General features: G+C 46.6%; 2 protein-coding genes and 1 pseudogene across 2 annotated transcripts; 1 reads left to right on the top strand and 2 right to left on the bottom strand.

Annotated features, from left to right (window-relative positions):
- The first annotated feature begins 1,336 nt into the window (after positions 1-1,336).
- On the top strand, positions 1,337-2,234 carry LOC136453866 (ethylene-responsive transcription factor ERF008-like). The gene has a single exon (XM_066454415.1). It carries the CDS (start codon positions 1,557-1,559, stop codon positions 2,172-2,174), a length of 618 nt encoding a protein of 205 aa, XP_066310512.1. The 5' UTR covers positions 1,337-1,556; the 3' UTR covers positions 2,175-2,234.
- Positions 2,235-3,644: 1,410 nt separating this feature from the next.
- LOC136453865 (uncharacterized) lies at positions 3,645-12,799 on the bottom strand (annotated as a pseudogene).
- A 503-nt stretch (positions 12,800-13,302) lies between these two features.
- Positions 13,303-14,550, bottom strand: LOC136455490 (putative F-box protein At5g55150). Its single transcript, XM_066455495.1, has one exon. The coding sequence runs from the start codon at positions 14,548-14,550 to the stop codon at positions 13,303-13,305; it is 1,248 nt and encodes a 415-aa protein (XP_066311592.1).
- Positions 14,551-16,957: the final 2,407 nt, after the last annotated feature.

Raw genomic sequence — 16,957 nt, 5'->3', positions numbered from 1 at the left:
GGCGGAGGTTATACCCGGCTCTGCCGCGCCATAGATCAGAGCGCGGCACTGCCGCGCCAAGATCGGTGGCGCGGCAGAGCCCTGCCACGTCAGCGGCTAGCGCTTCTGGTCGCCGCTACGTCAGCCCTCTGTCGCGCTACCATGCATGGCGCGGCATAGTCATTTAGCCGCGCCAGGGCAATAGGCGCGGCCAAAAGTGTTAGTTTTTTAAAAAAAACCCAAGAGTGTTAGATTTAAAATTAAGTTCAAAAAAGTGTTAAAATTAAAAAAAAAATCACCAAAAACAACCCATCACGCCCTATGGTCACGTGAATGGCGCTTGCCTAAATGAAATGAACGTGGCCTTTGGGTGGATGTGCGTTTGGTGCGTCCCTTTTATCAGTTGTCACTGAAAGTGGAAGAGACACGGACCCAGCAGAATCACAATCGCCCACACGGCAAACCAGACGGTTACGGGGTCCAACTTCCAAGATGCACTCTTGCTGTGGCACGAAGCAAGATAACGGTGGTCAAAGGACGGTCTGGGCACCAAGAGATAACGGTGGTCAAAACGACAAAGCTTCAAAGGATCGTCAGCTTTTGAGAGGACGCAATCGTCGAATCCAGCTTCCAGAAACTAGCAGGGCGGAGCAGGGCCATTTTGACGCTGTCAGTGGATTTTTAAAACCCAAATCTAAATTGTCGTAGACGACCTATGAGAAAACAAGTAGATTATCCTCCGTTTAGAACGCATAGTTTTTTGAAAATCAGCTCAATTTCATATAAGAACATCCTAGGATTCGGAAAAAAAATCCGACGTTCTAAACTCTGTTCGCTTGAGCTTATAAGCCAGAATCAGTCATGGAATCATATTTTTCTCTAACAACAAATCAGTCACGAAAATAATAAGCGCTGCCAAACGAAGTCATGGCTCTATCCTATCTGGGGTTCTGGGAAAAAAAGCAAGCTGGAAAAAATAAATGACTGCGAGTAGAAGCAGGAGTTCGTACGTTCAGACGACGGACCGTTGATCCGTGAGGCACACAGTTTGACTGGGCCCGCCGGGCGGGCATCTGAAAGTTTTGACCCTACTGCAGTCTGCAGCGTTGGCGTTGCTCCTCTACCGACCTGCCTGCCATGCAATCGCCTACCGGCCACCGCCCACCACCACCAGAAATGTCTCCGCGCCGGCCTTCGTCCACTCGATCTCCAGCTGCTTCTCTTCTTTTCGTTTCCTTTTCTCGAGGTCAAAACTCAAAAACCAAAACCATATCGAGCCGAGGTCAACTCTGCTCGGGGGTTGACCTCCCATAAGTCCCTCCCATCCCCATACCTATAAATACGCGCGCAGCCGTGCACCGCCAAGGTCAGCCCGTGCCGGTGCCACTGCCATCTCCTCGAGGACGAACGCCAGTCACGAGCCTTGAACTTGAAGCCTTCATTCAAGAGAGGTCAGCTGAGAGCCATCTCAGGACTCACGAGGGAGGACCGGAGCCACGAGGCTGGGTGGGCCGCCTAGCTAGGAGGCTCGAGGCCGAAGCGAAAAGCTTCGGGACAGCACGCGCGCGGGGCGCGCCATGATGAGGCGCGCGGAGCCGGTCGGCGAAGCGGACTCGGAGCGGCGGCGCGGCGGCTACAAGGGCGTGCGGCGGCGTCGGTGGGGGAAGTGGGTGTCGGAGATCCGGGTGCCCGGCACGCGGGAGCGCCTGTGGCTCGGCTCCTACGCCACGCCCGAGGCCGCCGCCGTCGCGCACGACACGGCCGTCTACTTCCTCCGCGGCGGCACCGGCACCGGCGCGGGCGTCCCAGGCGGCGGAAACGGCGGCGACGTCGCGGCGCTCAACTTCCCCGAGCGCGCGGCGGCCGCGTACGGTGCCGGTGCCGGCGACGGGGGCCGGCTGTCGCCGCGGTCCGTGCAGCGCGTGGCGTCCGACGCCGGCATGGCCGCCGACGCGCAGCTCGTGGCGGCGCGGGAGAGCGCGCCCGCGCCCGCGCTGGCCCACGCCCATCGCACCGGCATTGGCATCATCGGCAGCGCGCACGGCGGTGGCGTCAGCGCCCGGCCGCGCGATCAGGATGCTGGTGACGCGTACACCGGCCGTGCGCACGCTAGCCTTCACAGTACGGGCGCGGGAAGGGAGCAACCTGCTGTCTCCGGGGAGATTAGCGTGGATGACATGGAGATTCTGATGTAACTAATATAACCAAAAAATTGATAGTACTGTCCGCAAAAAAAAAAGATGGTAGTACTGAAATTAGCGGATGCAATAAAACATCTTTTTTAACGAACAGTGTCTCGCTCTTTGCTGAGCCTGGCGTGCAATGCAAATACAAATCAGCAAATGCAGTGTTGTCAACGACTCAACGGTGGAGTCTGAAACGAACCCATCGAGACCAAATGCAACAGTTCGTTGGCAGGCGGAAAAGGATTTAATCCCAACTGACGACGGTAAATTTTGACTTGTCTGGTGGCTGGTGCAGCCTTGACATAGGGCGCGTTTAGTTCTCAAATTTTTTTTTGGGTTTGACTACTGTAGCACTTTCGTTTGTATTTGATAATTAGTATCTAATTATGGACTAATTAGGTTTAAAAGTTTCGTCTCGCGATTTCTCACCTAACTGTGTAATTAGTTTTGTTTTTCGTCTACATTTAGTACTTCATACATGTGCCGCAAGATTCAATGTGACACCTTTGGTTGAAAATTTTTGGAATCTAAACAGGGCCATACTTGTTTACCGGCCCCGGCGTTGTACTGACGGTGAGGTGAGGTGAGGCGAAGCCAACTCGGCTGCCGTAGTTTTGGACTTCTGGTCCTCGACTCGGTCGTGACTGTGAAACGACCGCAGGCTGCGTTGCAGTTTCTAGAGAAGGCAAGTCGACGATTGGAATCCTGACTGCGTGGTGTATGTATCATCACAGTATCCTGCTGCATCGTGTGGACTTATTTGGAGCACAGTGACACAGAGGATGCAGTAACAGTCATCAAGAAGCGTTGAATTGAACAGTCTTCTTGCCCACAGCAGTAACCCCGTGCAACGTCAAAATCCGTTCCAAATTATAGTTCGTTTGATTTTTTTAATTCTAAATTTGACCACTCGTCTTATTCAAAAATTTATGTTAAATATCACTTCTTTTGTTGTGGCCTGTTTTATTAATAAAATTTCTTCAAGAATGATTTAAACTTGAGGGCAAAAAAATCAAACAGGTTATATTTTAGAACGGAGGGAGTAACAGTACGCGAGAAGATGACAGAAAGACTTAGCACGCGCATACCGGCACGCAGGTCACGGACACAAAAACGCATCCGGGTGCCTTCTGAACTCCTGCCGATGTCGGATGTCGCCATCTGATCTCCCAAGCACCCGGCCTTAACGCACTCAGCAAGTCAGCATGCCATGGGCTCAAACGAAGTGCCTTCATGGTTGACCAAACAAAGGCAAATCCCTTTTCGGTGAATGGTGAGCACACGGTCGCTCGGATCATATCGTACCGGTACTCAGAACTGTATAGTTGGCCGCTTGCCACTAAGCATGCTGCATGCCTGAAACATCTGTTTCTGGACCATGCACAAGCCGAATCATACATACTGTACATAATAATATCAAAAGTCTCATCAGATGCCAGCACGCGCACCAGATGAAGTTTCAGCTTTGGGCACAGCAGGTAGGCAGGCAGGCGTTGCCATGCTCAAGTACTGCATCGTTCTTTCACTAGGTAAAAACAAGTCAAAGCAGTCCACATGCAATTACATCGAGCAGAGCAACCACACTGGCTACAAGCAGCCGAGGATTACTCAAATTATGTACAGATTGGTCACAGGGAGACCATCCCAAATGGCTAGGATGCAAACGAACAAAGTTTACATTCCATCTTGCTTCGGCTTTTGGCTCAGCTCTGAGTACTGGCCACCCATCAGCTGCAAAATCTCGGTCCACAAGCAGGAGGGGTCCATCGTCAACGCGTCGGTTATCAGGCCTGAGCTGCAGGAAGTCACCACCCAATATCCTGCATCGATCTCACTCAGCAGCTGGTCATGTTCCCAAGCAGAGTACCCAACATAGAACTTCAGGTCTTCAGGCTTAACCGTGCCATTCTTCATCAGACCACCAGCCTTCTCCAGGTCAGTCCTGAAGCCAAAGCAGATGCCAGGTACCACCTCTTCGAACCCCTTGATCGGTCTTCCCTCGGCCGTCCTCATCAGGAATATACTCATGTCGACAGGGCCTCCGAACAAGAGGGAACAATCACCAAAAAGGGTCGCTTGCTCGCCGAAGGATGGGTTCACATGCTTCATCTTAGTGTACAGTGGACGGTTCAGGATGATACCGAACGGGCCATCGTAGGCATCTCTTGAACCTAGTCTTAGGAGAAGGATGACAGTCCTCTCAAAGGTTCCATTGCCATCAAGCTCTTCAGTGGCGACCAACACACATCCAGACTCTGGCATAGGAATAGAATGAGCCCACTTCCAGGGAAGATGATATACTGCTCCATCCTGAGCTGTCTGTTGTGGACTATTTTGCATCCGTTTGCTCCTGGTTTGGATGCAAGTTAGGGAAAAATAATTAGGACCAGGTCAATGAGAGTTTCTTAACAAAAACACCAATTAGCTTCAGGCAGAGACGATTTTTTTTTTAATTTTAACACTTTTTGAAAACTAATTTTAAATCTAACGCTGTCGGTTTTTTTTAAACTAACACTTTTGGCCGCGCCTATTGCCCTGGCGCGGCCAAATGCCTGTGCCGCGCCATGCATGGTGGCGCGGCAGCGGGCTGACGTGGCGACGACCGGATTCGCTGACGGCTGATGTGGCGGGGCCTGCCGCGCCACTAATCTTGACGCGGCAGTGCCGCGCCCTAATCCGTGGTGCGCCAGAGCCGAATATAACCCCCGCGGCCAGTCCCGCGCCTGCCCGAGCAGCAAACCGCGCCCGCCCCCCGCCCAGCCCTCCGTTGCCGCCTCCCTCCATTCTCTTCCATTCCCCGGCCGCCTCCCTCCTTTTCCGTCCTCGTTAAAGGTAATGACGCACATTTTATTTTCGTTTGAATGGTGGATAGGATTTTATGAATGAGAGTTAAGGTTAGGAGAAAAAATATATTTGGGAACTATGGGCTACGGTTTGAAGGAAGATATTAGTTTGATTTTGTCAATATTAAGGTTAATTATTTAGTTAGAAGTATGTTTATCATGTATATTTTTGTTGCTATAAGTGTTGGTTACATTATTTTGGTTACAATGCAAATGATTATATTTTACATTAATTTGCGTTGTTTTGATTGATGTTTAATTTGAGCCGTTTTATTAGATGGAAGACATATTTCGGGAGCAGTTATGGCAAAAACGGGGTCGTCCTGAAGAATTGTACCCCAACGAGTCTAGCAAAGATGCCCCCGTCCCTCCTGAACTCTATGTCCCTAACTGTGACTATGGACGTCCGACCGACGTGTTTCAATCGAGACATCCAGACACAGCGGCTCGTTGCTTCTACACGTGCAGTCGTTTTAATGTAAGTAATTGTTTCCGTATGTTTTTCTTCTTCATTTGTATTATTAGGTTAATAATATTTTGTTGAATTTTTGTTGTGTAGGCCCATGAGACGTGATTTTTCTTCCAGTGGATCGACGGTGCAGACAAGTTTGACCCCAGGTACCTCCTTTTCGACGATTGATGGAGAGGGCGACATCCACGAGAGCACTTCGAGCGGTGGATTCCACCTCCCCCTAACCCCCCTCCAATGACGGCTAAGGAGAAGCACTTAGCCGCAGTTAAACGACTCAAGGAACCTCCTCTGTGCGATTGCGGAGACTGAGCTGTGATAAACCCTGACAATACGTTAGAGTTTGTGTGTCCAAACAAGCATAAAGTAAGTGCAAAGTGTATGTGTTGAAATGTTGAGCTATATGTGTTCATGTACTAATGTCACGTTATTTAGGTGTATTCAATGACGAAGTGTCGTTTCAAGGAGTGGTTGTATGGTCCTAAGAACAAATGGCCCGAAGAACCTCTAAAGGCAAAGCAAAAGAAGAAAGAAAGGTTAATTTACAAAGCACCGCCAGTCAAGTGCGAATGTGGTGTTAAATCCAACTACGGTCTAGTCCCTTCGGAACTTAGAATATGCCATTATTGTAGCCATATGATTGACTAGGATGAGGTTGGTTATTTTTGTGGTAACCATGAAATCGTATTTTGTTTCTTTTGTTAAGACATATATGATATAATTTTTTGTTTGAACAGAGCACTAGGAAATGCAGGTGGGAATGTTATGATGGTCAAGCTAAGTTCTTGGATGAACTGAAGGGGAGGTAAGTAATTGCACGGAAGAGGGGATATGGACCTGACTACGTCAACCTTTTCGTTAAACATCACAAAGACAAAATGCATAAGTTTGCTAGAGAACGCGGTATTTGTAACCCGATTGACGTTGGGCTTGAGAAATGGGGATTGGAGAGACGGATGACATTAGAGGAGGAGAGGGCAAAGGAGGCAAGAGTACAGATACAGGTTTTGAACGAGCATGTTGTTGCATTATGTGCCAGTGAGTGCTTGAAAGCCTTTTTTTCGTTGCATGATTTTAAATATAATATAATCGCGTTGCTAACTGATTGTATTTTATACATGAAGGGATTGGATGCAGCGAGGACCATGCTGCAGAGGTGGCTCGTGTAAGGTACGAGGAAAAGAAGTAGATGAGCACAGAAAGCGAGCTGGTCGCACTGTTGAATCACCGATTGTGTTGTCTGATTAGGGGGACGAGGATAAGGATCACACTATCAGACTCAGCGAGCTCATCGCTCTAGCAGAGGCGGGCTTGCAGGCGGAGGAGGCTGATGACGACACTGGTAGACTGAGCGAGCTCATTGCTCTAGCAGAGGCGAGACGTCGCGTTCTTCACTCAGGCCGCAGATGAAGCAGAGGCCGCTTACTACAGGCGAAAGGCAGATCAGGGCAATGCAAGTGAGGCTAGCCATAGCTACAGGGTTGTGGTTGAGAATTGGTACTCGGATGACGAGTTGCTTACTTAGTATGTTTCTGACTGAGAGTTTTTGATTGCGTCGTCTGTTAGTTTCATGCTTTATTAATAATCAATGTAGCTATATAGTAGAAATTCCATTGTGTTGTCTTATATTCCATTTGAGCTACTAATGTATTGTACCCATATATCATGTACTCGGATTACCCATGGTCGATCTTAAGTGATCACATCTGTTTGTATCATGCGTTGAGAATTTCTAAAACGAACGTAATTGAGTGAAATTATCTCGAATATAGGTTCTGCCGCGCCATAGTCCACGGCGCGTCAGTGACGCGCAATAGACCATGTTCTATGAAGCAAATAAATGGACGACAAGTTGCAACATAACATTTTCATTGGTTTATGAGTCTGCAAGTTTTCGAGGACAATATTCGTTCGACATAAGTTCAATGTAACGAACTAAGTCCCAGAAATGTAAGGATCCCTCGAACGCCACTTGGAAACCTCGTCGTCTGGTGGAAGAAGGGGGTCGTCGTACTCCACCTCAAGAAGAGGATACAACTGGTGCAGCGTGATCTATTTGCGTGAACGACCAGAACACACGATAGAGTACATACCTCAATGGGTCCCGAAAACACATACCTCCGATGTCCACAAACCATTTCAAGCCAGGGTTGTAGTAATGCATTGCACATAAGATGCGGGGCACCCTGTTGTACGCTTCCTCCCAACTACCCCATCGAATCGTCAGAGCAATTTGCTTAGCACGCCAAGCCTTTCCGTATGTCACATCGTACTTAACGAATCCAGATATGGACTGTTGTAAAGAAGACACCGAAATGTCATTATTGTCATCAACGAGCCCCAATATACTACGGACAAGGTAACGTGCAGTGAGCTACTGATGATTTTTCTTTCCCCTATTGTCTAGGCAAGTGTGTGGTTCGACAACTTTAGTTATCCTCCACTTGCCATCACTCTGTCTCTTTCGTGCATTTAACCCCCACATACAACCGTTTTTGCATATCACGTGGTACCTCAACTCCTGGTCCGAATGAGTGATGGTGTACGGCCTATGGTGGTACACAACATAGTCCTAAAGGAAGAGTTTTATCTCTGACATTGTGTTGAATATCATCCTCTTCCTAAGGGTTTCTTTCTCATGATCATACAATGAATTCCTACACATCTGGAGACCGGTGTCACAAAGTGTCATATCCGTCATGCTGATATCCCTATAGTTTGGAACGCCCCTGAAAGGTACGTTCTTGGACCTTAGTTGCTCAAGCTCAGTCGCTGTGTAAGGTGATGGTGGAACATACTGCTGCACTTCGCTAATTCTGCCCCATGAATCATAGGGGGTATCATTTGCAACCAAATCTGTGACTAGTCTACCCTGAGTCTAGACACCATGCAAAACCTCAGTTGATACTGGTAATGGCATAGTATAAACCGGTACTAGCATGACATCTGCCGATGTTGGCACAACATCTGTATCTCCTTGGTCATCATCTGAATCGTCTGAATCACTGCTAACTACATCACCGATCCTGTCCTCCTCCTCCTGCTCCTCCTCTTTCCGTTCGAACTCATTCACATCGAAGTCATTGCTTATACAACCTACTACAGATGAATGAAACTGCTCCTGCGTCAACTGACCGTCCAAATCCATGTTATCCTGAGTTGCTTCCCCTTCGACCCCTATTTCTTGTTCATTGTCTCCAAAACCATCAATGGACGGGCCTCCCTGAACACCCTGCATCCTATACCCATTCTCCACCACTACCTCAGCCATGGAGACATTAGAACCTTGGAGAATCCTAGTGTAGCGGGACCAGTGAGCAGGGTCACGCAAGAGCATGAGGATATAGTATGCCCTAGTCTTTCTAGTATCAAACATCTCCTTCAGTGTGAAATCACCGTCAAACTTTGCATTCAAACGGACACAAATGTCGTTGAAGCTAGGAGATTCATCAAACCATTCCAATTCTTCTTACATATCCTCAAACATACCATCTTCTTTCCTAACACTTCCTCCGTATAAAACTTTAACACAACAATCCATCTGCAAAAGCATTTCAAAAAACTTCATCAAGTGGCGAAATCGTCATACGTAATGTCCATAGTAATATTAATACCTATTCTAATTATAACTATACTAAATAATCTAATATTAACATCTATACAAGGCTAACTACAATAACTAATTAGACTAAATCCAATATATAACTAGACTCAATAACTGTACTAACTAAACTACCTAACTTTACTATCTATACTAACTAAACTAACTTTAGTAATTATTCTAACTATACTTTACTAATTTTACTAACTTTATTATCTATACTAACTACATTAGGGGAGTACCTCGCGGCAGCGGCGCTCGTCCTCGCGGCGGTGGCGCGGTAGACCGGGCCGGGAGGCGCAGGCCTCGGCGGGCAGCCGCCGTGCGTGGCCGGAGGCGGTCGCGGCGGCTGCACCGGGCGGCCGGCGGCCGTGCCGTGTCGGCGTTCATGGCACGGTGGCCGGCGTGCTCGGTGGCGGGCAGGCGCAGGCGGACGCGGGCGCGGCGGCCAGGCGCGGGGTTTGCTGCTCGGGCAAGCGGGACTGGCCGCGGGGGTTATATTCGGCTCTGCCGCGCCACGGATTAGGGCGCGGCACTGCCGCGCCAAGATCGGTGGCGCGGCATGCCCCGCCACGTCAGCAGTCAGCGAATCCGGTCGTCGCCACGTCAGCCCGCTGCCGTGCCACCATGCATGGCGCGACACAGGCATTTGGCCGCACCAGGGCAATAGGCGCGACCAAAAGTGTTAGTTAAAAAAACCCGACAGTGTTAGATTTAAAATTAGTTTTCAAAAAGTGTTAAAATTAAAAGAAAATCGCATAGACAGGCTACTCTTTGCTAAAGGAGAATAAAAAGGGATCTGATCTGTAAATTGGTCAAATGTAATTGGGACAACAAAAATGTGCATAAGACATTGGGATGTATTAGAAACAGGGCATTGAAGATCTTGTTACACTACATGATGGAGACAGTCTAGCAGTATGATGTTGTTTGAGGTGAAGAAATTCACATTTTTGTCTATCTATATAAGATGTGACTTCGACACTACTACTCGGGAGGAGAAAGATATTAGTTTCGAAGGTCAAGTATTGCCTAGGAAGGATATCTTTCGATATTTATGATCAATGTTACAGAGAGACGGGGATATTGATGAAGATGTTAGCCATAGAATCAAAGCAGGGTGGATGAAGTGGCGCAAATCATCTGATGTCCTATGTGACAAAAGGGTACCACAGAAGCTAAAAGGCAAGTTTTATAGGACGACGATTAGACCTGCTATGTTGTATGGTGCAGAATGTTGGCCTACGAAAAGAGGACATGTTCAACAGATAGGTGTCGCGGAAATGCGTATGTTGCGTTAGATTTGCGGTCATACAAGAAGGGATCGAGTTCGAAACGATGATATACGTGATAGATTAGGCGTAGCACCAATTGAAGAAAATGTTGTCCAACACCGGTTGAGATGGTTTGGACATATCCAACGGAGACCTCCAGAGGCACCGGTGCGTAGTGAAATCCTAAGCCAGGATAGTAACGTAAAGAGAGGCAGAGAAAGACCGAAGTTGACTTGGGTAGAAGCAATAAAAGGAGACTTGAAAGGATGGAATATACCCAAAGACTTAGCCTTAGATAGGAGTGCTTGGAAAACAGCTATTCACGTGCCTGAACCTTGATTGCTTCTGCTGGGTGCCTGGGTTTCAACTCTAGCCTACCCCAACTTGTTTGGGACTTAGAGGCTTTGTTGTTGTTGTCGTCGTCGTCGTCGTCATCTATCTATATACAACGTTAGATAAGAGGTTTAACGTAATGTGGAATAGTGAATACTTGCAGCGAGAACCATAAAGAAGTCCTAAATAAAAGTACAGGATCAGCACATAGATGATAGTGAGAAAAAATGTTTCAATTAACTGAGGAGTTGAGGATGGCCAAGTCTCAAATTTCAACTTTCTCCAAAAAGGAGGGAAACACCAGAACAGCAGAGAAAAATTATATTCATTAAGTTGAAAAACTGACTGTGGAATAAAATACATTTTGTACCATGGAGAGTCTTAAGTTTTCAAAGTCTCATGAGTTCGTTTCAGAGGTTGTAACATGTAGGTACAATGTTAGGGGATTATAAAGTGCAAGTCAATCTTCAGAAATTGACCCATTGTCTTCTTTCCTTTATGACACTAACAAATGAAAGTAACTGAGGAAAAATGGTAGCGCGAGCTTTTATGAAATTTCATTTTAGATTCTAACGCCATTCCTACATAATCGCTAAATAAGCTATACTGAAGGTGCCTGTCAAAATCTTTTGTCAAACTTTCTAGTACAGATGAAATAGCAAAGACCAGAAAGTTTGGTCTTACCAACGTTGGAATCACGAAGCTTGCTCTCACATCTCGCCAATATGACAAGTTGCTAGGTATATACATTGTGTCACTTGATTTTGGTTCGTCCTGATTTTGGCTTGTTCCATTTGCAGCATCTCCACTGGGAGTAGATGCATCACCTTTTCCTGCATGCAGAAATGAGGTGTCAGAATTCACCAGCGCAACATACTACAGGGAAATTCAAATACAGCCTTTGTACCCAACATTTTAAGACACATCAACAAAGAACTATATAGTATCTTAATAATGTATATATCTGATGTAGACAAAACATGGAAAATGCCAACAGTGCATAGCCAAAAGTTAATAATTATGCATTACATAGAAGTAGCACTTGGTGATGTACTTTCTACTGAAATGTAGTTATGTAGAGATATCAATCCTTAAAATTCTGATTAAGCAATTGACACATGAATGAAACACTGCGGCTGGAAAATTCAAATGCAGCAATGGGAACCCCACGATTTCTATATACAGAATTCGAGATCAGTACGGCTACTGCAGTAAAGTACTCCCTCCATCCCAAATTGTAAGTCATTCCAAGAATCTTGGAGAGTCAAATTTTTTCAAGTTTGACTAAAATTATAGAGAGAAACACAAAGATTGATGACATCAAATAGGTATAATATAAAAATATAACTAATAAAGAATCTAATAATACTTACTTGGTATGATAAATATTATTATTTTGTTATATAAATTTGGTCAAACTTGAAAAACTTTGACTCTCCAAGATTCTTGGAATGACTTACAATTTGGGATGGAGGGAGTAGTTTTCAATTATTAAGTGCACCAAAAGTGTCTCAAACTCCAAATGCCATCGAGCTCAAAACATACCCAAATTCCATATCACCATAACAACTAGAAATCCAGTGAGACATGTAAACCTTTGCATCACAAATTGTACAGTAACCAACAGGACCTCGATGCAAAGGCCACAAACAATTTCATCATCGAGCGCCAATAATTTCAATCCGCACCCAATCTACAAACGTTGACCGCTTCCCACATGCGAATCACCTAGATCCTGCTCCAATCGCACAGATCGACAAAGCATCAGGAGCTCGGCCAAGAGGACCTACCAGAAGAGGAGGCCTTCTTCCTGGGCTCGTCGCCGTCCTCTCGGCCGTTGTTGCCCTTCCTCCCCGACGCGCTCACCGCCAACCTCGGCCACCGCGCCGGCTGCCACCTCCACCTCGTCGGCCCCACAGCCAGCGAGCTGATACCGGCGGCCAGCGGGGACCGCGCCGCCGGCTGGGGATGCCTCGGCGTGAGGCAAGGCCCACCGGCCTTCAGGTTGAGGGCCCACATGCCTGTGGCTGCGTGGAGGCCGGTGGGTGGAACACGGGGACGGCGTCCGGACTTCGGAAGTTCGGATCCGGAGTGGAAATAGACAAGCAACGCAAGCACTGGGTCCCTATGTGGCTGACCGATTGTGCTATTCCAATTAATAATGAGCTGTGCTATTCCAATTAATAATCAACTATGGCCTCTTCGGTTCATACGGAATGGAGCCTGAAATGATTCCAAACCACGAATGTTATGCTAATTTATACTATACTAGGTAGTATATTCGTGTGTTGCTATAAAATAACTAACAATTTATACTAAAAACACACGGATCGTACGATAAGATAACAATACTGTAAAAATTAAATAGCAACGTTAAAGTGACATTTAATCTAAAAAAACAAAGTTTATGAATTTAACACAGTCGCGGAATGCGCGACGTCGCAGGCTCACAAACTCTACTTTATAAACCTTTCTGTTATGCGGCTAAGATAATGTTTTATATTTGTACGAAGAAATCTCCGATATCAATTTCTTTCATTGTAATCCATTTATCTGGACAATGTTTGAGGTGAGGGCACGGTTATAATTTTTAGTAGCTTTGCGATATTGTCCGAAGCTATGAGATGATTGATGTCTTGCAATGACCCTTCCAGAGATTGAGTCGAATCCAACCTAAAGCATCAGAACCATGCATCTTTTTCTGGACGGGCTTCACTTCGGATGCGCCGGTACCAATATCAACGATCTCCAATCGATGGACCAAGTCGTATGAATCTTCATACAATGACTCGGACATATAGATTTTGTTCTCCTTGTATTTAGATACACTTGTTCCACTGAAGCTTTCATTGAAATGTTTAGACACGAACAATGTCTGATCACCGATGTCCCTCACCCTGGACCACTCCGGCGTACGGTCGTTGAGGTTGCACTTGTAGACCGCGCTACTGTAGGTGAAGCTCTGTGTCTCGTGGAACGTGCTTACCATGGCACCCACAATATGCAGCTCACCGTTTGATTCCAGGTAGCTACGGTGGTAGAGCCCCGCAGGTGGCGACAACGATAGCAGCAACGTCGCGGTTGGAGTAGTGTCGGCGGCGTTGCTGCTGCAGACGGAGATTTCTCCAGTGCAGTCGATCGCCAAGAACTTGTCTTGGCAGTGGACGATGGACCCCACGGAGAACTCCAGTTTGGTGTCGAGCAGCGTCCATGCGCTGTCGACTCCAACCCGGAAGAACGTGGCCTCCGTGGAGCACCCAAGCATGGCCATGGCCACGCACTCACGGCCGACGATGTCAGGCGGCGTCGAGAGCACGATCTCATGGAAGAACATGTCCCGCATGTCTTCTATCTTGATGGCTCTGCCTGCGGCATCCGCGTCCCCGTAGCCGTTGGTGGGATGGAGGACCCACCGGCTATGGACCCTAGACACGCGTTCCGATGAGGATGCCGCCGCGACGTGTTCGCCTGCTGGTGGGAGGTCAACGCGGGGAGCACAGGCACCGGCGAATGGATTCAGCAGCGTCACGGACGCCGCCTCGTCCATGAGCGCCAGCCACCCACACAAGGAGCCGCACGCCACCTTGCCGCACACGTCGGACAGCATCTTGGACAAGACCTTCTTCTCCGAGACACAGTAGAAGCCGACATGGTCTGAGTTGGGGTCGAATGGGAGCAGCAGGAGCAGCCCGAAGGTCGCGAACGGGACGACGGTGCACCATGGGGAGCAAGCGGATCGAAAGGACGCTGCGTCGTGGCCTGACGCGAGATGCTGCCCGATGGACTCGAGGAGATCCTCTAGCAGACCAGATCTCGAGTCAGGGAGAGGTAGGGACCTTCTCTTAGGATTGGGAGGCTGAGTCATGAAAGACATATGACATCAACTATTGTTCACGCAAGAAATGGTGTCTGGTGTCTACTGTCGCGATGGACCATGGATTAGGGAACAGGGATATGGGGAAAGGATTCAAAATGAACAGACCCAAGGGCAATTTCAGTAAAAAACAGCAAGCGAGGGCAATGGAACACGTGAGCATGAAACCAAATGAAAGGAGGAAAAAGCTGTCCCTTTTGCAAATGAAAAGAGGGGAAGTAATTAAATGTAGGCAGATTTGGCAAGGTTCTCAGAAATACAAAGATGTTCCTTTTGTCTTAATTCTCTTTCCTTCTGTGTTAATTCTCTTTCCTTTTGCTCGTTGCCATGTATGCTGGTGCATGCAAACATGCAATATGTATATGGATATCACAATAATTTTCTACTTCCTATTTTACCATGATTCCTCTATCACATGGCAGGCAATATTCAATCAAGCAGCATGCGGGAGATGTCGTGGGATCGCAGGCGTGGGCAGACGGACGAACCAAAACAAATGTCACGCCAAAAAATATCCACACTCTGTTCTTTTTAGTTTATACTATATTGATCACCTACAATGAATCCCGGTGAAATGAGGGCTAAACGAACAAGCCCTTAATATGAATGAAAATAAACTCAGATCCACGGGGTAAACAATTCCCAGGCATTCTGCTTAAGGGCTAATTTGGAAGCGAGGAAGGCACACCAAGGATATAAAACACTCTATGAAAAACTAAATAAGTTATTCAAATGATATCCCATAGATTTTTCACTCTTTTTCTCAATAGGATTTCAGTTTCCAAAGTAACCTAAGATAGAAGATGATCTTCTCACGAAAATCCGAAAAGCACCCGAACTCATTGTCTCACCTATACACAGCGGCACCACAGCTCGCGTAAGACTGGTCCGGACCTAGACCTCTGCTTTAGCGTGGGACAAGCGAGAGGAATATTTACCATGAGAGAGGTGGGGAATCGAACTCCCAACCCGAGACTTCTCACCACTGGGATGCTACCAATCGGGCTACAGCCCATCCTCTTAATAAGAAAGAGAAAGAGTTTACCGGCACTATCTCTTTATTTATCATTTGTAATAACATCTTTGGACACATCTACAACATTGCCATCTAGATCTATATGATAAATGTCGTAGTTTTTATCTCATGAGAGCATATGTTATTCTCTTTAACTTGTAATACACTAAATTTTTATTTACATATTCTAATGGAATCAAATTACCATGTTTCTATAATTTAAAATTTGAACTTAGCTATTTACTAATTATAATTTATATGGAGTGTTTATTTCATTTTTTACTATTCATTTGGAGAGATCAAACTTTCATAGTTTGTATTCAATTTGCATTTACTTATTTGTTTTACATGTACTCTTTTATCTAGGTGTTATTTTTCATTAAGTTGTTACTCCTAATTCGAATTTATTATTTATTAACTGTAGGTATCAACTACGTGGTTTCACCCGAGCCTTTAGATCATTGATTTGGTTTAGCATAAACTGCTAGAACATTAGAAAATTCAGATGTATATTTCTTCTTTTGTAATCTCATACTTTTCTAGATCTTACTATTTATTAATTATATTTACCATTAATTCTTTGGTTTAATCTAAGTTATTAAATTATCATAAAATGTATCAGTTTAGGTTCTTCTTTGGAAGCTATTTATAATTTAAGATGATAGATAGTGTCGGTGTTTCAAATCACCGACTAGTAAATTTATAATTTGCACGTCTGGCCTGGATGGTGTGCTCGGAGGACATAATGATTTATATTGGTTCGGGCGGAATGTCCATACGTCCAGTCTGCTGCTGCTCGTGTTATCAGCACTAGTTTATAGTAGGGGTTACAATCGGATGAGAGAGAGTAGGTCCCAAGTCTCTGGTGAAAAGGTCGAATGGAGTTGAGTCTCCTTGAGCTCGTTGAGTTGTTCAGCGTGCCCTTCATGGAGCGTCATGCTTTCCGTTTTATAGATGAAGGGAAAGGCACATGTTACACGAGAGAGAGAAACATGGAGGAAGAAGGCCTTCGGGGTCACGGCGCTCTTCATCTTCTTTACGTAGGTCCCGCCGGTCCTATAGATGATGACGGGATGGCTTCACGTAGCAAACCTATTCATCACTGGCGCTATACGGGGGCGTTGTTAGCCGGTTGTGGCGCTCCATTCTGTCCCGACGGGCAGCATGGTTAGCAGATACCCCCATCGGAAGTCATACGGGGATTAGGTAGCATAGCGCCGACACGCTCGACACTGTTGGCGATGTGAGTCCTCAGGTATGGCCCGTCGTGGCCATGGATCACGTCAAGACACGCCTACTCCCTTTCTGGTATCAGAAGTTTGATCCTAAGTTCGTACTCTTAGACTCGTAGTGGTTGGGGGCGGTACGGACCCTAGTCAGGCG

This window comes from Miscanthus floridulus, chromosome 5 (assembly GCF_019320115.1).
Source record: "Miscanthus floridulus cultivar M001 chromosome 5, ASM1932011v1, whole genome shotgun sequence".
Lineage (NCBI taxonomy): Eukaryota > Viridiplantae > Streptophyta > Magnoliopsida > Poales > Poaceae > Miscanthus > Miscanthus floridulus.
This window is presented reverse-complemented; position numbering and strand designations above follow the sequence as displayed.

Excerpts from the sequence above, each read along its gene's own strand:
- LOC136453866 (XM_066454415.1), top strand. The coding sequence starts at position 1,557 with ATGATGAGGCGCGCGGAGCCGGTCGGCGAAGCGGACTCGGAGCGGCGG.
- LOC136455490 (XM_066455495.1), bottom strand. The coding sequence starts at position 14,550 with ATGACTCAGCCTCCCAATCCTAAGAGAAGGTCCCTACCTCTCCCTGAC.